Source organism: Lepidochelys kempii, chromosome 3 (genome assembly GCF_965140285.1).
Source record: "Lepidochelys kempii isolate rLepKem1 chromosome 3, rLepKem1.hap1, whole genome shotgun sequence".
Classification (NCBI taxonomy): domain Eukaryota; kingdom Metazoa; phylum Chordata; order Testudines; family Cheloniidae; genus Lepidochelys; species Lepidochelys kempii.
In genome coordinates, this window is record NC_136382.1 from 179,264,451 (window position 1) to 179,291,609 (window position 27,159).

At 41.1% G+C, this 27,159-nt stretch overlaps 1 protein-coding gene across 5 annotated transcripts in view; it reads right to left on the reverse strand.

The window, feature by feature from the left end:
- The window catches only part of SPTBN1 (spectrin beta, non-erythrocytic 1), a 214,669-nt gene that overhangs the window by 75,589 nt on the left and 111,921 nt on the right, over positions 1–27,159 (reverse strand). For all 5 annotated transcript variants that reach the window (XM_073339156.2, XM_073339157.2, XM_073339158.2 and 2 more), the window contains 3 exons: positions 5,802–5,953; positions 1,726–1,899; positions 197–288 (listed from right to left, as the gene is read on the reverse strand). In XM_073339156.2, the coding sequence (XP_073195257.1) occupies positions 197–288; positions 1,726–1,899; positions 5,802–5,953 (418 nt within the window). The remainder of the gene's footprint in view (positions 1–196; positions 289–1,725; positions 1,900–5,801; positions 5,954–27,159) is intronic.

Here is a 27,159-nt window from a genome sequence, read left to right on the forward strand (position 1 = left end):
GAAACATAAGTAAGCCAGATTTCACTGACTAGTAAATATCAGCTTTTAAGATTAATTTTACTATTTCTGTTGATTGCCTTATCTTAGTTCAATCCACTTAAGGGAAGATACGTGTTTATACATTTAAAACAATTTCATTGAAACCTCGGAATGCTGTAAGAAGAATATTTCAGATAACCTTTTTATCTACACTCACCCAGCTGTCTTCATCTGGCACCACAGGAGCAAAGCATCCTTAGCAGATTTCTTCTCTTTGTTGTCTTCCGTTTCGACACTGATATCTTGGATCTAAGATTCACAAATCAGTTTTAATGAAATCAATTTACCATTTCTGAGCTAATTCTGCACATTTCCAAAGAAATAAAATAAATTAATACCAGAGCAAAAGCAACACAGAAAACCAAGGAACAGGAAAGCAAAAGAGCAGCAGCGCAGAAGTCATTTATGTTCACTCACTTAGAAGAAAAATAAGATGAACAGTTTCTTTTGCCTTTAACTTACCAGAAGATATTTTTAAAAGTCCACGGACAAACAATTTAAAATTCACCAGAAACGTCCAATTCAAATTGTCAAAACAAAACCTGTTTTATACAAAGCTATAGCCTAATCTTGCCAGGTTTTCTGTGCTTCCTGCAAAGTTCTGAGTACTCTTAACTCATTTCAGTGGAAGTTGAGGATGCTCAGCATCTTGTGAGACGGAAACCTGAGGGACAGATCCCAGTTCCTTCGAAGGCAACGTGGTTTTGTCACTGAGTTCAGTGGAACCAGTGGCTTTAGAAGCAACACAGTCTAGTATGTTGAAGTCTACTATTTTATTCACTTTAAAATAAAGATGGTAACCTATGGGCATGTTGACCATTTTATCCTCAAAGACAAAGTAAACTGAAAAGATTTTACTTCAAAAATGTCAGACTTTCTGGATATATTGCACTGCTATATTTTACACTGACTTTGTATCAGGATAGCTGTAGAACACACAGAAATTTTACAATAAATCTTTTCCTTACATATAAGGAACAAAAGGGAATAGCACTGTGACTGTCATAAAAGTTAACTATACGTTAGCTGTTAGTTCAGACCAGTTTAAAAGCTAAAGAGACATTTACTTTTCAAAATTACATTCTACTCCACTGAGATGGGAACTTTTCTCCTGTATTTCATACATATTCAAAGAACCAAAAATACTCCCACTCATTGTTTGCATGGTTTTAAGTAAAGCCATAAAAGGCAAAAATATTAAGATTTTAAACAACTTCGTGGCTGTCAAGAGTAGAAAGATAAGAGAAATAAGGTTTATACATTTATACTATTGGTTATGACTAAACTGTGAAATCTCTACAAATCACTTTCAGTGATTTTAAGTGTTTATATGTCATATATTTAAACACCCTGATAATGAAAATAAGATAGTTTATTTTGTTCTCTGCGCCTTGTATTTACCTATGTTTTTAAAAACAGTACCTGAATTATAGACAGAAAACCTAGGCTGACAGTTCTCGTTTGCTTCCTGCTATGGATCAGTAGCGCAACTTAGGCATCAATCATGCAAGCCGCTGTCCATTTCTGTAAGCTCCTGAGAAGTCCTGCTGAGTACTAAGTACCCTCAGCTCCCCTTGAAGTCAGTGCGACTCAGGGGCACTTAGCACTTCTCAGAAGGTCCCCAGTAACTTGGAGGATCAGGTCCACTGAGAACGAACATGTAGAACTCAAAAGTAATTTGTTTACCTGGAATCTCAGAATAATGGTCCAAATAAGGCCAAGAGTCAGCCTGTGATTCCCATCCACAATATCATGGGATCCCATGTTTTCTAGATGCACTCTTTGTTCTTTCAGAAACTGGAGGGCTTTATCAACATTCTCCAAACAATGGATGCGCATCCTTCCCTTGGTTGGTTTGGGCTACAAGGCAAAACACAGACCGGGAAAAAAGATATTACTGAAACTGCAAAAAATGTTTCTCAACCATTCAATCTAAACAGGTGCAGTCATCTACAATTTCCATTCTCAGTCTGGCAATAGTATGTATTTTCTCTCCAGATGGGATTTAACGCTGATGACAAAATTAAAAACACAATTCATGATCTGTGGTCACACATCATTTTAGGGACACAGTCTCATCTCAGGCTTTGACCCAGATTAACCCCTTTCAATATGAGGTAAGCATTTCTTCCTTGAGAGAATAGGTTTATTTATTTAAATTGTTTTCCTTTTAAAACTCATTTTTAAAAGGATAATGTTGCTGCGTGGTCATCTCTGGCTGAAACATGTGTCCAAACCAGTCAGAGGACCAGTGCATCCCCAATCAACCAATAACGTCCATTTATGGAACCAGATAACGTGCCCGTGGTTACCACACCCAGAGGTGAGAGAGGATAATTTGGCCGATATAAGGAGTGAAAGTGAACACCTTCACTGAGAACGTGATCAAGTCTCTGAAGCAGAAGTGAAGGCAATTTAATTCCACCTCCCAGTCAAAATATGCTGCCATCATCTTCCTTTTCAATTCACTACCTTCATTTGCTATCTGCAAGACTAGTGATTTTGCTGGGTGATAATGGCATGTTTTACTGACACACCCCTTTCTGTGCCAGACAGCCAAGATTTGTTTTTAAAGTAACATTTGCTGCATTGGGAAATATATTAAATAAGCAAGCTCACCAATGCATGAACACAATAAAGATAAACAATTAACTCCAGAGGACATCTCCTGCCAACATTTAACTCTTTTAAAGGCAGCTCAGATTTGGCCCTTAAACAAACTGATGAGGCACCATGAAAAGGAAATTTCAAAACTTCTTTGACCCTTAAAGACAGGCAGATTTTATCAAAATAGCAGAATACATTTATTCCAACTGATTTCCTTAAAAGAAAAAAAAGGAAGCCAGCACCGTGAAAGTAACATTTTTGATCAAGACCCAGTGTAACCCAGCAAAACCATGAACGCAATAACATCACTTGAAAGTCAGGTATAAAACAGAAACAGTCAGGTATAAAATAAAAAAAAACTTTGTTCTGTAGACAAGCATTACAGCTGAATATGCTGTTCAGTGCTCACTGACATATCTTTGAGGGTATTCAGCCAAAACACTAATCCACACTGTTTTCTTTGTTTTATTCAGTGAATGTAATTAACTGGCCACTGAAATAGCTCAGGCAAAGTCCTTTCTTCAGACTGTACTCAGGAGACAGAAGGTCTCAGCCAGAGCTCTGTTATGTATCCTAGGAACACTGGCTTGAACAACATCAGTAATAAACATGAAACGCTTTGCTAAAAAAATATTCTTAAGGACACCAAAGTGTCAGTAGTCACTGGTTTCACTTCAAATTTCTGTGACCACAAGTTCTCTTTTGGGAGCAGCATGGCCTAAGTCAGCATTAATTCTGATCCAGGGCGTAAGTTTCCAGGAACCTGATTCTCACTTACATGATGGCTACTTTACACCACCCTGGCTATGTAACAGGCCCTCAAAACGGACATAAATTACATTTCCACTCTGAGGTTTCCACACACTGTCAGAGCAGGGCAAACAGGCTTTAGTGTACACAAGACCTCACATTTCAGAAAAGATACTAGGGTGATCCCAGGAATTATAGACCAGTGAGTCTGACCTTCAGGTAAACGGATGCAATGATTATTAAAGAGTAGTTATAAGTGAAGTTATTTTGGGTGCCTTAATTTTGTGGTTCCCAACTTGAGACACCTCAAAGGTTTTCAGAGGATGGATTGTTAGCAGCACCTTTGGAAAATTCAGGCCCTTTAGTGATGTACAAATTTGGGCACCTGAAGATTGGGGCATTCCAAATCACCACACCTTTTTGAAAATTTAGGCCTCAGTGACTTGCCCAAGGGAAAACAGGAAGTCTTTGACAGGGCACTGAACTGAACTCTGCTCTTCAGCATCCCAGGATAGTGTCCTAGCAACTGGACTGTTTTTCCACTGGACTATTCTTCCGTGTTGCAGGATGAGGGTAAGAATTTGTAACACAAGTGTAAGGTTATTATATATTTTATTGAATGAATATATTAACTGCATTTACAATTTAAAAATAACATATATAAGATAGCTTCTGTCTCTAGTTATCCCAGTTGTCCTAACTTTCTAGGTTTGCTCTCTAAATGGTAAGTTTTTTTGAGCAGAGATTGTCTTGATATCTGTGTCTTATGTAGCACTAAACACATTGTGCCAGTGAATAACAAATAAAAAATAAAGGTAATTACAAAGAGCAACAGAATTTCAGCAAGTAAGCCACATAAGATGATCAAAATAATATACTCTTCATTGTGCGTAACTGTCTCAAGGTTTTGTGAATTACCTTATCTATATCCATGTTTGCAGTGGAAGGAATGCTAGAATGTGCTGTTTAAACAAAGGTTGCTGTACTCACATTCTAAAGCTGAGATAACAATACTAAAATAAGAAATTGTAGTAGTGTTGCAAACCACTACTATGGTATTTTAATGGTGATGTAACCACAGATGTAACATTCTCACTAGGAGAATGCTGCTGGCTTGGCACCATTACTCCCAATATAACTACATATGTTCTATTTGAATAAAAGATCCATTTTTCAAACCTTGGTGAGAAAAAAAAAAAATCACATGGAGGAAGTTGCATGGCTGGTCTGAGTTTCCCCGTAGATAAAGTAATATGTGACATCAAAACTGACTTCAGAGCAAATAATTAAACTGAAATTAAGCGGTGAAACTGTGTTGAAGGGTTTGCAGACTTAATACCTGAAATAGTCTAAATTTTACAATAAAGACCAACTCTGATCTCAGCTACACCAATGTAAGTGAATACAGTATCGGAATAAGCACTGTTTGCAGTGATCTCGTTCAGGGCATAAGCTTTTGTGGGCTAGAACCCACTTCATCGTTCAGGGCATAAGCTTTCATGGGCTAGAACCCACTTCACTGATGAACAAATCAAAACAATATTTGGAAATCCCTATATCAAGTTTTGCTGTACTAACACAGCACTGTGGGGCATATGTCCAATTTACTATGCAGGGTCTTAACCCCAATTTACTATGCAGGGTCTTAACCCCAATTTACTATGCAGGGTCTTAACCCATATGGCTTCCATTAATAAGACCAGCTGAAGACACTTGATTACACAGTTGCAACCTCATGTAGCCTTGGATCACAGCTGAAGACCGTATTCCTTTGATAAGGTTGTTTTAAGAGCAGGGACATCATTAAATGATCTGTGTGGGGGAAAACTAGTACCCCACCATTCCCTAAAATACACTTCCAATAGTCATACAGCACCACTTCTTACCACTGGAGTTTTATTACACCCAGTCCACAGGATGAATATCTTCCCTCAGATACTGATACTCATTTCCCGTTGATGAGAATGAGAACTGCTCACATACCTGTGGAAAAAGTGTCACCCAGAGGATTCTAGTTCATGTGGCATACCCCCCTAATCAAAGACAGCCACAGCCTGCAAGGTGCTGAGCACCTTTCAGAGCCTTCATTGATTCCAATGGGAGTTGAGGTTGCTCAGTACTTCCTGGTAGTGCTCAGCACCTTACATGATAGATGAGGCTCTAAAGGTTCTAACTCCTACTGAAGACAATAGAAAGACACTTCAATGAGAACTAAATCAAGCCCTTACTTGTGTTAAATACAATTTTTAAAAATTGATAGGAAGAGGTTTCTTAAAAATATGGGGTGAAATCCTGGCCCCATTGACATTAATGGGAATTTTGCCACTGACTTCAATGAAACCAGGATTTCACCCATGGTTTTCATGAAGAGATGACAAAAAGAATATAAAGATATAGACACTTACAAGTCTTTCTCCTGAAAGAACTTCCAGCAGTTTGATAAGCATCCGTCCATCACGAAGATCAGTGTATAAATCTGTAATTCTACATGATACACGTGCCAAATGTGAATTAACCCACTTTGTGAAAGTCTTCTTCTGAACTGCCTCTCGTTCATCTAGGCAAAGAAATAATAAAGGATTATTCTAAACAAACCAAAGCTTATGCACAGACATAAAATGATGATATTCAAACCCATGTTTCAATATATTCAAATAAAGAGGCTTGCTAGTGTCTCCAGAGGAGTTATTTAATCAGGACATTTCACAGAAAATCCAACTTTCTTATTTTATAGTATTTTCTGATGAAGTCAGGAGAACTGATTTCACTGGGAATTTTGCCTCAGCAATGTTTGAGAAGTAAATCTGGAGCATGGACTTCAGGATTTGGCAGCAGAACCTGTTTCTTAAGACATGAATAGGTGACTAGTAAAAGAATAACCTAAAGCAGAGGTGGGCAAACTACGGCCTGGGGGACCCTCCTGCCTGGCCCCTGAGTTCCTGGCCCAGGAGGCTAGTCCCCGGCCCCTCCCCTGCTGTTCCCCCTTCCCCGCAGCCTCAGCTCACTGCACAGCCGGCACAATGCTCTGGGTGGTGGGGCTCTGAGCTCTTGTGAGGCAGAGCAGCTGCAGAGCCGCAGCTTGACCCGGTGGCGTGGCTAGCTCCAGCCGGGCCGCACAGCTGCCTGTCCTGGTGCTCTGGGCGGCACGGCTATAGCGTCGCCAGCCACCGGTGCTCCAGGCAGCGTAGTAAGGGGGCAGGGGGTTTGGATAGAGGGCAGGAGAGTTCTGGGTGGTGGTCTGGAACGGGGGATGTGGAAAGGGGTCGGGGCGGTCAGAGGATGGGGTTAAATGGGAGCAGGGGTCCTGGGGGAGGGCGAGAGGGAAACGTCAGGAAGGAGGGGGGTGTTGGATGGGGCAGCCAGGGGCAGGGGTTCCGGGGGCGGTCAGGGAGAAGGGGTGGTTAGATGGGGCGGGGGGGGGGGCAGTCCGGAATGAGAGGAGGGGTTGGATGGGGCAGCGGGGGGCAGTCAGGGTCAGGGGGGTCTGGGGGTGGTCAGGGTACGGGTGGGGATGGATGGGGCAGGGGGGTCAGGGAACAGGGAGTTTGGATGGGGCAGGAGTCCCGCGGGGGGGCCGTCAGGGGGCGAGAAGCGGGGGGGGGGGTCAGATAGGGGGCAGGGGTCAGGCCACACCTGGCTGTTTGGGGAGGCACAGCCTCCCCTAAGTGGCCCTCCATACAATTTCGGAAACCGGATGTGGCCCTCAGGCCAAAAAGTTTGCCCGCCTCTGACCTAAAGTGTGTCTGTGAATTACTAAACTTCCCTGTCCTTTGTTAATCTTGGTTATCTTGCAGCTTTTAAGATAACCGTCCAACTTCTGCTCTTGATTATATTGGTGTAAATTCAGAGCAACTTCGTTGAAATCCATGGAGTTACTCAGGATTAACCTTCGTGTGAGAGCTGAATTTGGTCCAATGCTTCTCACTTATTTTAGTCCTTCCCCCTCATAATAGCATTTATTTTAGGATTCAAAGATTTAAACAAATATTTATGTAAAAGCCGGATGAACTGTTCCAGAACTGCAAGAGTGAAGTTGGCCTGGATTTACATAAAGCCACAGAAAAACAGATTTTTTCAACATACACATACCACACACTTTCCTAACTGTTTGTTCAGATAACCGTTGGCAAAAGTCATAGTTCATTTAATGTGTATGCTCCCTATAGACCTACGTTAATTCAGAAACTCTTAAGAAGTTGTCTGCTGAGTATCCGACTTTTAGCCGGAAAAAGGTGCATCGTTTGGTCACTCAGGCTCTTAACTGACTTCAGTGGACTTTGGATCAGGACCTTATTTATCAGGCCTCACATTTAGGCACCTAAATAAGAGGCCTGATTTCAAAGGCACTGACCATCTGAAACTCTTATTGACTTCATTGGGATTTGTGGGAACTCAGCGCTTTTGGAAATCAGGCCACTTTGACTTAGACACCTAATTTTAGGCACCCAAAAAACTCTGAACACATTATTTTAGATATATGAAATGTTTTTGGAATGTAGGAGGGTTACATTTTCACGCAGAACTGAATCTGTCTGATGTCTCCCATGCTCCCTGGCCTTTTGGAATTTCCCAGGAGGTGCAATGTGCCTGCTTTCCTACAGACAGTGCTTCTCTAGCATGGACAGGTGCATAAATCTGGCACATTCATAGCTAGTTTTACTATATTCTGCTGGAGTACAGGGACTGATCGTGGCAACATGGGATAGGAGGAAAGAGGAGAAGAAAACTGAAGCCTAGGGGGTAAGAACACAGAAAGTAAAGAAATAAATAGCAATAGCGACAAGGGGGTGGTGGTAAGGGAAGGAAACAGGAAGAAGGAATCTGAAAAGGAGAGGGCGCACTATCAGTCACTAAATGACTGTAGGTATTTGTTTACTTATATGACCCCTGTCACTACAATATCTCAGTGCCTCCCGTGTACTTCTGAATTTATTCTTGCAGTACCTCGTGAGAGGGCTAATGCATTGGAACTGACCCTCAAAGGTGTTTATATTACACCAATACGTTTTCAACAGCCTGACAGCCCATGGTACAGTTTGCAATGGTCCTCTCTTTGTGAAGTACAGTGTTACAATGACATGGCAACACAACAGCAAGTTCGCAGTAACTGAGGCTTGCTTTCTGATACCCTGATAGTAACCAACCCTAGTTTATTACATGCTGCAGACATTTGCCCCACTGAGCTATCTACTCCCGATTGTGTTGTAACTTTTCCCCACAAAATGCTCAATGCTTTGTGACCACATATTTCATTCTGACAGGTTTCAGAGTAGCAGGCATGTTAGTCTGTATCCGCAAAAAGAAAAGGAGTACTTATGGCACCTTAGAGACTAACATTTATTTGAGCATAAGCTTTCATCAGCTACAGCTCACTTCATCGGATGCATACCTTCTAATTATTATTACAACATCACAACGTCAGCAATACAAAGCCAAGATATATATTGTTAATAAGCGGTGTGAACAGGATGTGGGCCACTTCATTAGAAAGCACAGACTCCTTTCTAGCAAAGCAATACTACAAAACCAAAAATAGAGTCAAAAGATACAGCCTCCCATACTCAAGCTGCTCCTCATTTCCAGCAGCATAATAGCACAGTTTGCTCAATTCTTCACCAAAGGAAAAAACCCATCATATCTGGCTAGTGGAAATACTAGTCTATCCAAATAATAATTTAAATATACTCTCTAGTAACCTTAAACATTCTGTTCAGAACTATTTGTAGTGAATTCCTTAGAATGCTTTATCTGCACAGTTGCATGTCTGCTAATTCATGCGTCAAGTCAAGAATGATTCCTTTAACTAGTGAGTCACAGAAAACAGTTAAAGAACTAGCAATGCTTTACATCTATTAAAAATTTTCCAACAATTACCACTTCTCCCTTCCCCATAAAGTTTACATAAAAACTCATTGTGACCCAGATGTGTCCAAGAACACTACATAATGTATATTTATTTAACTACTGTAATGTCTATATAGCAATGCAACATTAAGAGATGTCTAGATACAGGTACAGACTTATAGTTTGGATGTTCAAAGCATTATAGCTTCAAGAAAGCTGTGAAATCTAGTTACTAAGTTATCTGTAATGGAACCTATTAAAATAAACACATGATTAGGGGGAGGGACAGCTCAGTGGGTTGAGCATTGCCCTGCTAAACCTAGGGTTATGAGTTCAATCCTTGAGGGGGCCATTTAGGGATCTGGGGCAAAAATTGGGGATTGGTCCTGCTTTGAGCAGGGGGTTGGACTAGATGACCTCCTGAGGTCCCTTCCAACCCTGATATTCTGTGATCACTACTGTGATTATCAGCCATTCTCCAGTCCTCCTTGGGGTGCAGATTAAACATAATGGGTGGTGAAAGCAAACCAGCGGATACCATGTTGTTTTAGCAGGTGGCAACTGAGGGGCCAGACATATGGACTAATCAGGGAAAGGTAAAACAGAATATGGACATTATATGAAAAAATATGGTGATATATTGGGCCAGATACTCAGCTAGCATAAACCTGTGTTAACTTCAACCGAGCTCTAGTAATTTACAGCTGCTGATGATCTGGCCCATTGTCTGAGGAAGGAAAACAGCTGTGTGGGTCAAACAACAATGTATTTCAGTTAATCCATCCCCAGGAAGCCAGCTCTGTTTCCTTAAGCAGTGACTTCCATCCTTTTCACATGGAGGCCCTACCACCCCTCTGACAGATCAGTAGCTGGCTACTCCTCTCACATTGTGTCCCCCTTCCAGTCGTGTCCCAGTACAGTTGCTGATCCCCTCCTTTTACCTATTCACTCTCTCTGTCTTGTCTTTTGTGATTTCCATTATTTCCTTTGCATTGGCATGGGTTGTTTCTGATTTTTTGTTTCTCCACCCTCCTTTGTCTTGTTTTCACCCCTTTTCCACCCACCCCTGGTGGTTCCTTCCTTCTCTCCCCACTGTTTACACAAACCTAAAGATAGAAATGGAGGCAATAAAAATTCTAGTTACTGCACCTGTGATGTTTTCAGACATGAAATCTCGGTCTCTCTAATTTTCATGCTCTAAATCTTATGTCTCTCCAATCCCTGTACATTCCAGTTATTTGTTATAATCCACATCTAGGTTTGTGGGCTGAGGGAGGGGGTGTTTCTGTCTTTCTTACTGCCCACTGTGATTGAGCAGTAAGGATGGAAAAACAAACTTGCCATTGGGAAAGTCAAATTACTGACTGGCCGAATGCATCCACTTGCCTGCACTGAGAAAGCCCTGCTTGATAGTAAATAGCCAAGCTCCCACACAGCCTTGTGGCATGCCACTGACTGCCAGCTCTTCAGAAGAGCTGGCAAATAGACAATAAAAGATATCCAGGAATGCAGCTCTGCAGCCCTTTCTGGACTCACACTTTCCTTACCCACTCCAGAGCACTCTGTCTCTCTCACTGGGTGCAGCTAGCCTGGAAAAATTCAGCTCTGTAATTCTCCACTGATAGTAGCAACAGTGCAACCACCAGAGTAGACAGAATGCAGGCGTTTTTACCACCACGTCATGTATACCCCCTGTAGTACTGCATATAATATATATACTTTATACAGGTTTCTATATATGGAACTAGAAAACAAGATTAAAATGGTTGATAAGTTTATTTGAATGGGGTGTGGCATGTAGTCTTAAAACCTCTACGGACTATTTCTGCTTGGCATTTCACAACGATGGCAGATTTTTGCAACTGATTTCACCATCACCTTCAAACTGATAAACTGCAAGTACATTTTTTATTCAGGTCTTTTAAGTTAAAAGACGCGCAGAATTAAACAAAGACCATCAATTTTATTTGCATATCTATTTTAACCCAGGAATTGCACCTGCAGCTTAGAAAATGCAACAAAGCACAGAAAATAACTAATTGATGCTATATTCATGTATATACTATTACACAAAAATAAAATATACGTGTATATATATTAATATACATTAATAATTAATTATGGGTATTTAATATCAATAGTGGGAAAGGAAGCACCATTTATAGTCACTCATGCCTTTTAAGTTTACATTAACAAATGTGACACTTTTGACAAATATCCTTCATATCTTTAAAGAGTTATTTTTAGATTTTGAACAATCTAATTGAAACCAGAGGATATGGGTGGAGCTGCCAATGTCTTTTAGCTTGTGAAAACATTTGTTTCCCAGGGGTAAAGACAAACGAGCATCATGCAAAACATGCACAGCAGGAAAAAGGAAGTAGCTCTTAACAGCTGTATTGATAATACAGACTCCAACTTATCTTGAGGCAACATTAGGAAGGAAATTTCCTTTGGACGGAAACCCCTCTGACAAATACGATTAGCAGGTGGACTTGCAGCTCATGCTTAGTGCTTGTGATTTACTGTGGCTGACTTGGTTTAGTTGTTTAGTAAGTAAACAGGAGTTAGGTAATAAACTTTCCTTAACGAACACTCTTCCTTTATAATTTTAGCAACATTCTGAAATATTAAGGGTGGGATTTTCAAAGCTGATAAAGAATCTGGATGCCCAATACTCATTAAAATTAAAGGGACTGTAGGATTCTGGATAAAAATCCATGAACCATATTCTGCTGTCGATTACACCGGTGCCATCCTATTGAATTCAATTAACTCAGTGCGCTTGCACCAGTATAATGGAGAATTTGGCTCCGGATATGAAGTGGGAAGTACGAAAATCCAGCCAACAAACACAAACATACACAGTCCTCCCCACAGTGCGCAGAACACTGATATCAGCACTAGTGATGTAAAAGTTTAACTGGTTAACCGATTAACAGATAAGCAGACTTATCTATTTCAGTTAACAGTGAAACTCCTCCGTACTGCGGGTGGCAGCCAGGAGGGACCCCGGGTGCGCAGCCGGCAGCTGGGACACCAGCAGCAGGGACCGGTAGTGGGGATCCCCGGGTGCAGGGGCTGGCAGCTGGGGACCCGTGTAAAACATGGGTGTGCTGCAGCACCCTCCACACCCCTAGTTCCCCAGTTAAACGTGTAACCTATAAATTTTTAGTCGGTTACATGGTTACTCTTTTTAACAGCTATTTACATCCCTAATCAGCACCGTTCCTTTACCACAAAGGCAATCAAATGTTGTGGCTGCAAAGGCTACCTGAACTGGAAGATTGTTTCTGAACTCAGTTTAAAGATTGTTTGCCCTCTTCCACATTGACCAAAGCTTGGTTTAAACAGATTGAGCCCAAACCCATTTAAAATTGGGTTTTAAATCTGTTCAGCAAGCACTGTACCCAGCCCAACACAAGCAGAAGAACTTTAAGCCCAGCTTTTTAAAGGTATTTAGACGCTGCTGCACTCAATGTTGCAGCACCTAACAGACTTAGGATCATAAAGCTCACTTTCAAAAGAGATTTAGGCATTTAGGAGTCAAAATCACATTGACAGTTGATGCCTAAAAGGTATAACCACCACTTAGCTGGACACAGATACTGTGCTCAATCTGATAAACTGCAAAGGGAGGGTTCTAAAATTAGCACAAATGACATAGGAAAAAAGACAAGGAAATTAATTAAACCAGAAAAAGAAACCATGAAAGAAGAATTAAGTGTCTGACTAATACTAGCTACAGGGTGTTTAACCTACAATCTAGACTAGCAGTATTGTCGGAACATAATGTTTAGAGACAGGGCTGAAGCTTCATCTCAAGTCTTACCTGCTGTGCCCAGGTAATAAGCAGCATATTGTATGTTATACACAATCAGTTGTAGACCTGGGCAATACTTCAACCAGGGTAAATGCAGGACCTTTTTTCCTTCCTAATTGCAAATGCAACAGCTTCTTTATATTAAATATTTTTTTTACAAGTTGAATATAATTTCTAAAGCGTAAAAATATTTTTTTCCTGTACAGTAAAGAAATATAGACAGTATGCTCTTCCCATCAAACTCTGTTAAATACACTGTCTTAATGATCAAATTTAGGCTCCTGGCTTTTGCGTAGATATTCAACATCAACAGTTTCCCAGAACTCTTAGAATCATAAGAATTCAGGTCAACAGCGCAGAGAGGAAAACAGAACTTTCTTTCTCAGGCCAATGGTCACTCTATTCTCGGCTTTTCAGGATACAGGACACTACGCTGGTCTAATGTGTTTACACAGATGCATAGATATAGAATTCAGCTGCCAATAACAGATGATTTCAAAAATTCCAACCATTCCTGAAGGTCTTCCTATTAAGGAGGATGCCTGAGAAAACTATGATTGGTTATCTGGACAACTCTGTTATGATCTGTGCAGATTTTACTGTGAAGAAACACAAACATATTCACTGTGACAATCTACAGCTTTCACTGCTTTGTAACTGTAAGAGCCAGTTAAATATAATGGGTGAAATTCTGTGCTGCATCTCTAAGTGGAGCAGCCCAAAATTTGCAACCCAGGTGAAGGGTAGATAATGCAGCTTTCAGCCACTTTTGCACTTCCCTATCCTGGTCTGGTCTGGGGCCCTCTGCACAACTTACACAGCTCTGGGCCTGCCCCACAACATACCATCTACACCAGGACCTGTGAAGGGATCTTCGTGGGCAGTCTTATGCCTGACTTCTAGAGTTCCTTTGTAATCTTCCTACAGCTAGAACTGGGGCTTTTAGGGTGCCTTTATGAGGCCACCAGGGGGCCAGAGTAGGGGTGAGGCTCTCACCCAGTATCTTTAACAGCAGCAGCAGGTGCTGTACAATCATTCTAAGGTGGAACAAAAGTGTGTCCTTTAGGCCAGTGGGTTCTCAATCAAGGGTACGTGTACCCCTGGGGTACACAGAGGTCTTCTAGGGGATATTCAACTCATCTAGATCAGTGTTTCTCAACCTGGGGGTTGCAACTCCCAGGGTGGTTGCAAGACCAAGGCCAGCGTTAGCAAGGCCCTAGTGTGCAACGTACAAGGTGGTGGTAGAGACTCCTTGTGTTGTTATACTCATACACTTACACAAGGGCCAGGGACAATCAGGAGCCCTGGACTGTAAGCTCCTCCAGGCTGACACTGTCTTTTTACACGCCTGCTAAGCTCCTAGCACATGACACTGCTATACAGATAAATATGATTATTGTTATTACAAGCACAGAGAGAATAAAACTCATGAACTCATATCACTTGCTCTAAAACATAAAACTAACTCAAACTAAAAGCAAGTCTGTTATGCTAATGAAGACTCTAATTTAAAATGTTTAAAATCCACCAAAAGAAGAGAAAAAATGTCATCAAGTGGGAACAAAGATTACTAGACACTGTTAGAAAAAGGTCACTATTATGAACACAAAAAACACAGCTCCTCCTAACGTTACTGCATTCTAAAACTGTATCCATATTTCCCTTTAAGAACAAGGCAAATAAAACTGAACAGCAACGTTTCTTGTCTTCTAGCATTGTGATGGTTTTCCATCTGCTGACAAGATGCTAGTACTGAAAATATGGACTGATAAAAGCATAAAGAAAGGTATTTAACCTGGAAGCCAAAATCCCCAATAAAGTCAAAGTGAGCATTCCAAAGCTGAGAACATTATTTCATATATGTGCCATATTTAATAACGCTGGATGAACTTCTAAAATAACGGCCATCTGCTTTATTTTTACTTCAATCTCTCAGGTAGTTTAACACAGCAAAGTGGCTCCAACCGATGTTTTCAATGTAAAACTAGTGCACTCAAGAGGGTTATTTTATTACACAAAACAGACTACACGTGAATTTGTTGCGCTGGATTAACTCCACTGAAGAAAAGGGTGTTATAACCAGGGTTTTACCTACATGTGTTTGAACTTCACCCATTAAAGATTAAAAAGGTAAGAAATTATTCTGCTCACATTGTGTTTGGCCACTGACTTCCATTTGGAGCAGGATCAAGTCTCTAGAGCCTCCCCTACTCTACCACAATGGCTTAACATTCCCAAACTTCAAAACAAGGCTGTGTATTTCACAATTCCTCCTCATTTACTGGGAAGCACCAGAGGGAGTTTAAGTCCTATATCACAACACACGTTATAAACAATATTTCATATATATGGTTTGATTGCCTAAAATATCTTAAAATGAGAAAAGGAAAACAGCTGCACAAGGCTATCACCATAAAAACCGTTCTGATATTTTCTCTCTGATGTCGCTAAACCTTGCCCAGAAAATAAAATTTTGTATAAAACCATGTTGAGTAGTCAGCCAAGTAGTACAGTGTTTGGGAGGACAGGTATTTTCATAGTCGTTATTTTTGCATACGGTTGATAGCTGTTTGGTGCTATAATATCAAAAGATGTCACCAGAAGGTTAAGAAAGGCAGCATACTAGAATGACTGGGTCTATATGTGACAATCACTGGGAGGTCTCACATTCCAATAAATGTAACATAAAAGCCATCTGGGGTTAAAAGACCAAACAAAGAGAAAATCTTTATTCTAAAGAGGACAAATCACATAGCAGGTTTACAGAAAGGAAGATGCTTTGACCTATCCTCACTAGATTGATTTAAACTATGCGAATCAGATATTCAACCCGACTTCTGCATTATGGGAAATCATAGTTAAATTATTTTTACAAACTGAAGACTAGCCATTGAAATGCAACTGCCATAATGGAGAATTAAAACCATTTAACACCTTAGGTGACACGCCTGCAAATCTGTATGCCGGTGTTTAGCTTTAAGCACAGAAGCTGTCCCATTGACTTCAGTGAGACTGCTCACATGACTGAAGTTAAGCACAGGCACACGGCCTTGTCACATTTTTCCCTAGCTCCAGAAATTATATCCTGAGAAAAATACTACAGGGACATATAAATGAACAGCACTGAGACTGGAGCACCCAAGGGAAAAAGAAAGTGGGTGCTCAGCACCCACTAGCAGCCTCCCCCGCCCCCCCCCCCCGACCGCCCCACTACCTCCCTTCTGCACCTCTCGCCGCTGGCAGAGCTGCCGATCAGCTCCTTCTCCTCCCCTCCCCTTGTGCCTTCAGCACACCACGATTAGCTGTTCAGCAGCATGCAGGAGGCACTGGGGGAGGAGCAGGGGCAGGAAGAGGCGGGGGAGGGGCAGAATGGGGTGGGAAGAGGGGGGGCCGGGGTGAGGCCTTGGGGGAAGGGATGGAATAGGGGCGGGGGCTGGGACGGGAGCAGGGGTTGAGCACCCCACAGGAAATCGGCGCCTATAGTGAACAGCCTTACAGAACAGACAAATAGCCTGAGTAGAATAATAAAGGAGCTACTGTCCGGTGTATAGCTCAGACAAATCTGCATGTACTAATAGAATAAAAATATCCTAGTGCTGTTAAAATACACAAATTCAGCACAACCAATTTGGTCCCGAGCGTTTAAGTCTCTTGGGGAAAAAAATTGTAAATGTGATCGAGTCAGAGACATCGCCTTCTTAAATGGGATCTCGGAAAAGAACTGACTTGTCCCAAGATATTGTCTACGAAACTCCCACAAAGGAACAATGAAAATGATCAAGATCACAGCAGTGTTCTGAACTACACATAGTCTTGTGTGGCCTTTGTAGCTTCCTCCAAAAATATTCTTTACTGGCACAGTGCAGGAACGGGCCAAAAGGTTTTCACAAAAATCGTTCCCCGTACACTATATGGTTAAAGGCTGACATTGGGGACTAGTGCTAGTTCTCTGAACAGCCTAGGTAGGCAGCTGATACCCATACCTCTACCACCTGTTATTTCCCTCCTGTCCAGCAAACCAAATAGAGCGAATGTATTTTTACAATAAACCTACTTCTCTTTGTTGTTTGGAGAAGGGAAGATAAGAAGTTTTGAATTTTGGAGGGTAGGGGAGATTATTTATGACCTCCTCTCCGTGCCACTTCTTTTCCTTCAGTCTTCTCCATTTCCCCCTCAGATGCAGTACTGTTGGTTCCGGTTCCCCACTCCCTCCTTACCTTAATGATGAACTCAGGGCTCAGACATGTCTGTGACTGGGCCTAGATGCAACTAACTGCCCATTTCTATGATTCAGCTGTGTGTGCATACTGGTGCATAGGGTAACCTGGAGTGCTCCACATTCTGGAGCTCCAAGCTCATACATGTCGAGACGCTCTGGAATATGAAGTATACAACTGTCCACTGGGATTATAATTTAGAATAGAGAAAAGGAGACAGGAGTGTTTTGACTCAGTGCAGCCCCATGTTCACCATTAAGGCAGGGAAGTGGGCACACACTGCCATGGTAGACAGAAGCTAACACTCAATCATGAATGCATTTAATCTTTTGGAAATATAAAATCTGGGAGTTAAATTTATAATGATTTGCAGTTAAATTATATATTTGTACTATTAGATTAAATATTTTAAATTGACAACCATATATTTAAATAACCACTGCATCAGTTGGGGATTAATAATATTTTCAGTTTAATAGGCTGATTTAATACCCTTGCTCATGATTTGTTCGTTTCATTCTGCTTCCATTGTCACAGAATAATTTACCTCTGATAATTACAAGGTATACTGTATATGGCAATATACTGTTCTGTACAGTGAGATTGCCAAATAAAAGCAGTAACAAATCAGATAATAATGCTGGATATCAGCATGTGCTATGGTTTGGAGTTAAAATGGCCTCTAAGCTCTCCCTTGATTAAAGCAGAATGAATATTGGCAATAAAAAATGTCTACGTTACAGCAAAGATTACTTGTACTAACTGAAGGAATCTACGGATAATTTAGAACATAAGGCTATTTCTAAAAAGATTACTAACAAGAAGCATTAAAAGGAAAAACTGTCTTCTCCACGAGCCCAGCTCTGCAAGTCTGCCATACAGAGAGCTCCCATTAGTCCCAATATTCACATAGCTCAAGTCTTGCAGAACTGAGCCCTTTAATCTGTAAGTGTGTTTAAGAAATGCTCCAGAAAAACCTGCATTAAAAAATTACACCCCACTGAACATTACACCCCACTATCAACGTCTCTATCAGTCAGTCAGAATGTACACAAAAATTCAACCATAAAAAAGGATGCAGCTAATCAAAACTTATTGTACAATTTCTTCATTTCAAAGATATCACCTCCTCGAATCTTCTCTAGAAGCTCTCCAGGGTATAATTAAGGTTGAGTTTCAACTTTCATTCTAATCTCTCACTTCAGAATTTTCCTTTCGGTGTTAAAATTTCCGTGCTTGGTCCCAGACCAAATGCAATTTTATTTATCTATCTGTGTTTGTTTGGTTTTTGGCAGGATGAGTGGGAACCTTTAAGCAAATTCACTTCAACCTTTAGAGTTATGCACCGGGGGGAGGAGAATATCCTTTTCCGGTAAGAAATGTCTTTGCTCAGATAATTAACTCTGAAGTGGCTGAAGAGAGAGGCTGAAATTTCTAGTATCCAAACTTGACTTGTTCTATAGATCTCATTGAGATATAAAAGGCAAAGCAAATTTGAAGGAAATTGGTTTCAATAATTATAAAGTTTCAAAGATTTAAAATACCTGTAGGTAGTTTCATGCATGCATACTTAAACTTTTCTAACCTTTGTAAAATGAATTGTTAAGGGGGCTCTGATTAAGGATACTGTAGTCTGGTGACGGAGTTTATAAACTTCACAGGTTGAAAATCTCCATCAAGGAGCTTACATATGGAAAGCAGAATTAGTGAGAATGATAGCTCCAGTTCAAATTGTCTACCAAGCTCACCAACTCACATATACCTTCAGATTTCTTTTTTCATTCCCCTTTTCTTTATGTATTTTTTTTTAAAAAAAGCAGGGAAATTAAATGCCAAAACCTAATATTAATACAATATGAAGAGAATAAAGAAAACTCAAAACTCAGGAAATTCCCAAAGGGAGGGTTGTTCCAACAAAGCTGCTTTGGCCATGTGGCATATATGTAGCATATTCTAGATCTGTTTTCAAATATAAACCTTAGCGTATTATTTTGTTATAAATATAAACCATAAGATATACAATGCAGCTTAATTAATGTTCTTGGTGCAATCATAAAAACTCAGGAAATTCAAAAGTTGGGTGTTTGATCACTCATTATTAATGGTGCATTCATGGTATATAACATATATAAATCATTTAACCCCATTTCAGCACGGTATTGTACTTACGCACACATCTACATAAGTAAGTGAACAGTCCCATTGAACTCATGGGACTAAAGTCAGGAATGTACTTAAATACCTTGCTGAACTGAATCCATAATTCACATATATACATAGACATGCATACAGACACTCAGAGTAAAAAGAAAATTCAGTCAATATAGTAGCTGAAAAATTAAAAATGAAATAGGCTGATACACTTCCTAAGCTCTGAAGGAGCACTTACAGGCATATGTTTTCAAAAGTGCATATGTGTGTTCTGTGTGTGCTCAACATCTGATACACACCCACAAATCAGGGATTTTCATGAGCACATACCTATTGAGCTCATGTAAGCCTGACTCAAGCACATGTGTAGCTCAGGGGTGTGAAAAATGCTCTGTGTATACACTTTTCAAAAACTGGTCCATAGTGACTTGCAACAGCTGCTGGAAAGTATAATTCAAACTTGGCAACAGCAGCTAAACCAGAAATGAGGGTTTGTTTATGTAAATCAGAGAACAAAAGCTATTTTGGTATTAACAGGTTTCAGAGTAGCAGCCGTGTTAGTCTGTATTCGCAAAAAGAAAAGGAGTACTTGTGGCACCTTAGAGACTAACCAATTTATTTGAGCATAAACTGTAGCTCACGAAAGCTTATGCTTATGCTCAAATAAATTTGTTAGTCTCTAAGGTGCCACAAGTACTCCTTTTCATTTTGGTATTAAGTAATTCGTACAAAGACATACTAAAACTAAAACTATGCTAACAAATGTTTATAGTCAAGCACATCCATGGAATTCAGAAGAGACAAGGATGAAAGGCAGCCCTTTACCCAACCCATAGTTCCTGCCATTGCAGGCATCATCCAGTAGTCTTAATTTAAACTCACCTTGGCTCAAATTCTGTAGTGTGGAAATGGCATTTCACTACTGAAACAACAAGGAGTCTGATGGCACCTTAAAGGTTAACAAATTTATTTGGGCATAAGCTTTTGTGGGTAAAACACCACTTCTTCATCTGTTAGTCTTTAAAGCGCCACCAGACTCCTTGTTGTTTTTGTGGATAACACAGCTACCCCGTGATATTTCACCACTGGTAGATTCTGGTCTTAAAGCCAGCATAGCTAGTTTGGAGAGAATCCGCAACACACTATGTTCCATCCCTGCTGGGGGACATAGCCTGGGGAAACAGGACATGGCCAAAACTTCCTTATACCCCAGTAATTGCCATGAGCCTTCTGGGGCCATTGGCTGCTGGAGTTATTTAGAGTGGAGCTCGAGAAATGTAACGCACAACTGACCCTGGATAGCAGGAGTGCATAGGCTGTGGTGGTGTACCACCCTTGAGGTGGGTTGCACACTTGTCAGCCAGAGTCAAGGATTTGCCACCAGATGTCAGCACAAGGCAGATAAGGACAAAATTCCACTTTTAACCAAAGCTGGCCAAACCTTTTTGAATGAAAAGATTTTGGGAGGGGGGTGATGGCCTTTTTTCTAGTAAGATTTAAGAAAAATTGTCTATTTAAAAAAAATCCACATTTTTTTTAAGTCATGGTTTTATCCCCCCCCTTTCCTCCCTCACCCCTCCATTTTCAAAAATCAACAAATGTGGCTTTTTATTGTTAAGATATTTTCTGCCTTAAAATCTGAAAGAAAGAGAGAAAACAAAGTCATTCTTGGAAGGGCAAGAAGGGACATGTTAAGACAAACACTTTTAAATGGTCTTTTAAAGATTATTTTCAAAATCCATGTGCTAAATCCTAGTGGCCTGATTTTCAGAAGAACTGAGTACCCGCATTTTTCATTGATAAAACAACAACTTTGTACAGGTGTAAATAATTACACAAACCACAGGACAATTGAGAATCAGGCCCCATAAACCCAATTCTTCCCTCACGCACCCAAGTGCAAATCAGGAATCCCTCCACTGAAGTCAATACACGTACATCAATATAAAACATGCATAACTGAATCAGGTCCAACGTGTTACTACTGAGCCTACAGGGCCAAATTCGAGCTTGATTTATACCCTGTGCAACACCACTAGAATAAAATTGCACAGATTTTGACTCAACACAATGTAGCTGGGTTCCATATGTTATTTTTAATTACATGGATACCCATATTCTTTTGAGAGTAATTTCAAAAACTCTCCCACACTGGAGCAACTTTTTTAGCCTAGTTACAAACCCGCACAGATAAGGATTTATGTAACAGAAATGTTATGGAAGTCCCATCAGGCACCACTATATATATAAAAAAGAGACTTCAGCAATAGAGAAGTTACAACTGGTTGAAGGGAGAAACACGCCACCATTTCCATTTCACAGTTCACATCTCACAACGTGAACTCTTAGAACAATAACATAAGCAAAAGCTGTGGTCAATCACATCCAGATTCATCTAAAACATAATACGGTATGACTGGATTATCACCACACCTGTGAAAATGGCAAGATTCCAAAAAGAGATGTGGGTAATAACCAGGGATCTGGTTGGAGACGGTGCTACAGCTGCTCAAAGAGAACTTTTTTCCTTTTGTGTTAAAAGCAACATAAACCTCTCTCTTTCGGATGAGGCAATGTGCACAGAGAGCAATTTGCATCAGCCACACAAATCCCAAGTAAATGAGGCACACGTGGGGGCCGATGGGATGAAATTCATCCCACAGAGTGGCGTGCAGTCCCCACGACCACGGCTGGAATAATAGCTACTAGATTCATTTAAACAACGATCCCATGGCCCTTCTGGCTCATGCCCCTCTCACCACATTCTGCACAGGTGCTTGTGGGACTGGCATGGAGACCACTTCTTCACAGCCACTCTGCTGGTGGCTTACTCTAGACCAGGGAGCCTCACCAGGCTACTCATGCAGGCACACATGCTCAAGATGAATTTCCTTGGTTCAAAAGAACTTGAGATATTTAAAACCAGAAGTAGCCTAAGCCAACATTATCTGTTTCTCTGATGAGTAATTATAGTTTAAAGGTAAAAAGTTCAACATGAAAAACTAACATCTGGAATTCTTGAGACACCTCCCCTACTTACTCATAGTTTGATTTAATTGCCATATCATAATGAGCACTACTCATATATTAAACTGCAAAGGGCAGTCATATGTAACAATGTAATCACTTTTGTTACAATGGCAGACAATCTAAAAAGCTGAAAGATGTACATACCCGGAAAAATAATGGCCTCCTCATTAACAGAATACTCCACCTTCCCTGGAAATTATCACTGTTGCTGAAAGATATTCACTTAGACAAAAACAACTATTCTCACAGCTATGAGCTGAGGTTACTGCAGATAAGAGGACTCCTATGTGCAGCCAAAAAATAAGAAAAACCATGGACATGTTGTCTCTTCCCTTTTTTTTTTCTCCTTTCTGGAATTGAATCATGCTCAAATCAAACTCAACAGTTGATAGTGTTACCAGCACAAAAGGGATACAAAGAAGGCTGCTGTACATTAGGGGAAAAGAACCCAACATGCGATATCAATGCAAAGAAGTTGCAACCAAAGAGAGGTAGTCGTCTGAGCAGAGTAGACAGCTAGGCCTGAATCGCAGAGATAAACTGTGGGCCAGATCCTCAGCTCCATACATTGGTGCAGCTCCATTAAGGAGCTGCCACAATTTACACACCAGCTTTTCAGCTCTTGTATCATCTGACTCCTAACAATCTCCTTGCAATAATATTACGATTTATTCTACTTAAATATATTTCTATAACAAGGCACTTTCCTGTAAAAATCTGTGCAGCTGATTTTTTTACATTTTTACAGCATCTCATTTGTATATAATCCTCCTTGCAGCTGAACTTTTATCTATTCCTCCTCCTAACTGACCCCTAAAGTGTTCTCATTTTCACTCTAGTAAAAACCAAATTCATTAGAAACCTTTGCCCTGCCATTTTTACAGGTGCATGTGACCCAGATATACCTTTCTGAGGAAGGTGTTTGGGATCTTTCTGGTTAGAGAATGATTAACAAAATCCTTGCGGAATACCATAGCATTGTATTTTTTGTGTTTCCAGCTAAAGGGCATATGCAGAACAGATAACTGACTGATCATGTTTGGGGACACACACACACACACACTTACAGCCTACTACACTATCCTGCACCATTCTTTAGTAAAAACATATTTTATTCAGCCAAATAACAATTACATAATAAAGTCTGTGAAATGTAAGTTAGCCTTGTATTATCTGCTATGTCTGGGTTCTATGAGGATTTCCTCCTCATATTTTCTATGAATAAAACAAATGTCAGGGAACACTGAATTATCTGGATTTCCAGTCACATCATTTTAGGATTAAAAGGCAACTTTCACAAGACCTTTTAAAAACCATTAATGCAGCCTCTAGAGTAGACTGTGCAACGATTACTGTGTGCCTGTTTAACTGTACTGTTCCCCTTAAACTGAAGGGCCTTTTAGTTTTGTTTTTTTCGAAGAGGAACACAGTGGGGCATTCAGCATATCTATGGAGACTGGTTAATATTAGTTTGGCTACAGTGGTTTTCTTCTACAAAGGAAGCTCTCAGCTCGGGATACCCTAGTTCCAGCAGCAACTGTACAAGGTCCTTTGTGTTAATGAGAATTCTCACTGCCATCCTGACCTTAGATTCTACATCAAAAGTCACAAGCATGAGTGATCATTATCCATCTTGTATTCTCTCAGCAGAGAGAAACAGAAGAGTTCTGGTATGCAAGTCTTCAGCAGCCCTGAACATAGTCCTGGAATGTCATTTTTAATGACACTTAGTATGGGTTTGGGGGATGCAAGGATGTATGAAGGGGAAATAATACAGCACTGATGCTAACTACATTCACTATATGATCTCACATGTATTGTTAACAATACAGTCAAATTGGAGAAAATATAAGATTCCCCAAATACCTGCACTCTCATACAAGTGGACAGGAGACAGAGGGCTCTCTGTGTTTTTACATGCTATTTCATGGTTTCTTTCTTGCTGTAATGAATTTAGAACTTGTTAACAATACGGGATTAGTCGTAAAGCAGAGTAATCCACAGGTTTCTAATTCGGTCCATTAATGGCCTTTAACCCTCACCTTGAAAAGGACTAACCAACTTCAGAGCTTTCACCTCAGACCCATTTAATAACCTTGTCACTTTAGAGCAGGGGCGGGCAAACTATGGCCCGTGGGCTGGATCCGGCCCCTCAGGGCTTTGGATCTGGCCCGCGGGATTGCCCCCCATGGTGGCACAGGCCCTGTGCCACTCTCAGATACGGCCGGCACTACGTCCCTGGGGCCCCGGGGACGGGAGGGGGGGCGCAGAGGGCTTTGTGCGTTGCCCTTGCCTGCAGGCGGCACCACCCCCCCATAGCTCCCATTGGCTGGGAAAGGGGAACCGCAGCCAATGGGAGCTTTAGGGGAGGTACCTGGAGGCGTAGCAAGGGCAGCACGCGGAGCCCTGTGGGCCCCCCCCCCGCAGGGGCCGTGCAGGGCCGTGGTTCCGGCTGTTTCCCGGAGCAGCGCGGGGCCAGGGCAGGTATGCAGGGAGCCTACCCTGGCCCCGGTGCACGGCGCTGCCACCCCGGAGCAGCTTTAGGTAAGTGGCACTGGGCTGGAGCCCGAACCCCTCCTGCACCCCACCCCCCAACTCCCTGCCTGCACCTCGCACCCCTCCTGCACCCCAACTCCCTGCCCTGAGCCCTGCTGCACCCCGCACCCCAGTGCACCCCAACTTCCTGCCCTGAGCCCCCTCCTGCTCCCCGCACCCCCCCTTCCCTGAGCCCCCTCCTGCACCCCACACACCCCCTTTGCCCCAATTCCTTGCCCTGAGCCCGTTTCTGCACACTGCACCCCCTCCCACACTTCGCACTCCCTCCCGCACCCCAACCCCCTGCCCTGGCCCTGCATACAATTTCCCCATCCAGATGTGGCCCTCGGCCCAAAAAGTTTGCCCATCCCTGCTTTAGAGTCAACAAGGCAGTTAGCTGGAACAACAGATGCTCTGGAATGGATTGTTACCTGGCAGCCCCTTAGGTTAAATCCCAAACAACATTTCTGCTCCACCTTGCTTGAAGTACAAAGCAGATTCTGAGCCACCCTCTTCAGTTCTTTTCTTCCCTTGAACATCTCCCTTACAACCGCTTCTAACCTTAGAGAAGCTGATCCTACTGTTTTGTTGAATAACTTCCTTAAAGCTGCTTATTCAGTACACAGGGTCCGTTCATTTTCATATGGGAAAATGTGTCAATACCATGCACTGTTGAATAACAGATATTTAGTACTTTTCAATTCAACTTAAAAAGGAACAAAACAGTTCAGAGGGCTAGTTATTGAACAATCATGCACTGCCTTGGCTTGGACCAGCAGCAGGAAAAGATACTGCATCCTCACTTGCTAAATTCAGTTTCTGAACATCTGTGGAACATCTTATTAAACATAATACTATGTTCTGTACTAAAATATAAGAGAAAAGCAGTTCAGTACAGGAAACATGGCTCCCATGAATCATGCTGCAAATCTGTAATTTCTTCTCCCCTCAACACTCTCTGGATCCTTACTTTAGATAGATTTTCATTGTTTAGGGTACAAGTTTAATGGTCAAGTAAGGGCTGGAGGAAAAAGAAGAAAGAGCATAAAATAGATTTCAGAAAGAAATCAGAAGAGAAAACGCATTACGGTTTTGCCTCTCTCTACCAATAGCATCACCTCTATGTGGTTTACTTAGAGTTCACTCCTGCTTCCACTGAAGTCAATGGCAAAAGTGCAAATTGTCTTGAGTGGAAACAGGATACAGCCCTGAGATAAAAACCTGTTTGGGACATTAACCACCTTCCTAAATACAGATATTTAGTACTATTTAGTTTAAAGCGGCTAGCTGACTTTTGGATTCTCCATCAAATTTAGTTAATTTAAATTATCCGTCTCCTACATGAAGGGCCAGACCCTCAGCTGCTGTCAATCAATAGCATTCCATTGAGCTGTGCAGATTGATCCCAGCTAAAGACGCTGTACACATTTTCGTTTCTCTTTTAACCTATGGAACAGGAGGGCCTTGCCCTAACCCATCTAAATCAATGGAAATTCCGTTCAATGCCACTGGCTCAAACCCACCCTGCTCAAAGACTGGCAGATGGTTATATATGCAACAGTTCTGGTTTTCAGAGACCCATTTACTCCACAACTGCAGGACCACCAAATCTGACCCAGAATGGCCTTTCAGCAACATAATGCTCCACAGCCTGAGCTATTGTTTTTATAAAATATTAGGTTTCTAGCCCTGACAGTTAAAAGCAAATATTCCAAACATTAACTAAATACAAACTGAAGAGAACGATCTGCCAAAAGCCTGAAATGACAGCTCCAAGTGTTGTGAATTCTCCCAGTTACTTCAACATTGTGTTGACTCTGGAATTTAAAGACAATATAATATCAGCATTTTAAACTACTCTACAGTCAAACATTTGAGCAGAAATATCCCACTTATATGTATATTAGGGCTGTCAAGCGATTAAAAAAATTGTGATTAATCCCACGATTTAAAAAATTAATCATGATTAATTGCACTGTTAAACAATAACAAAATACCATTTATTTAAATATTTTGGATGTTTTCTACATTTTCAAATATATTGATTTCAATTACAACACAGAATACCAAGTGTACAGTTCTCACTTTATTTTTTTTGTGTATTTACAGTGCAAATACTTGTAAAGAAATAGTATTTTTCAATTCACCTAATACAAGTACTGT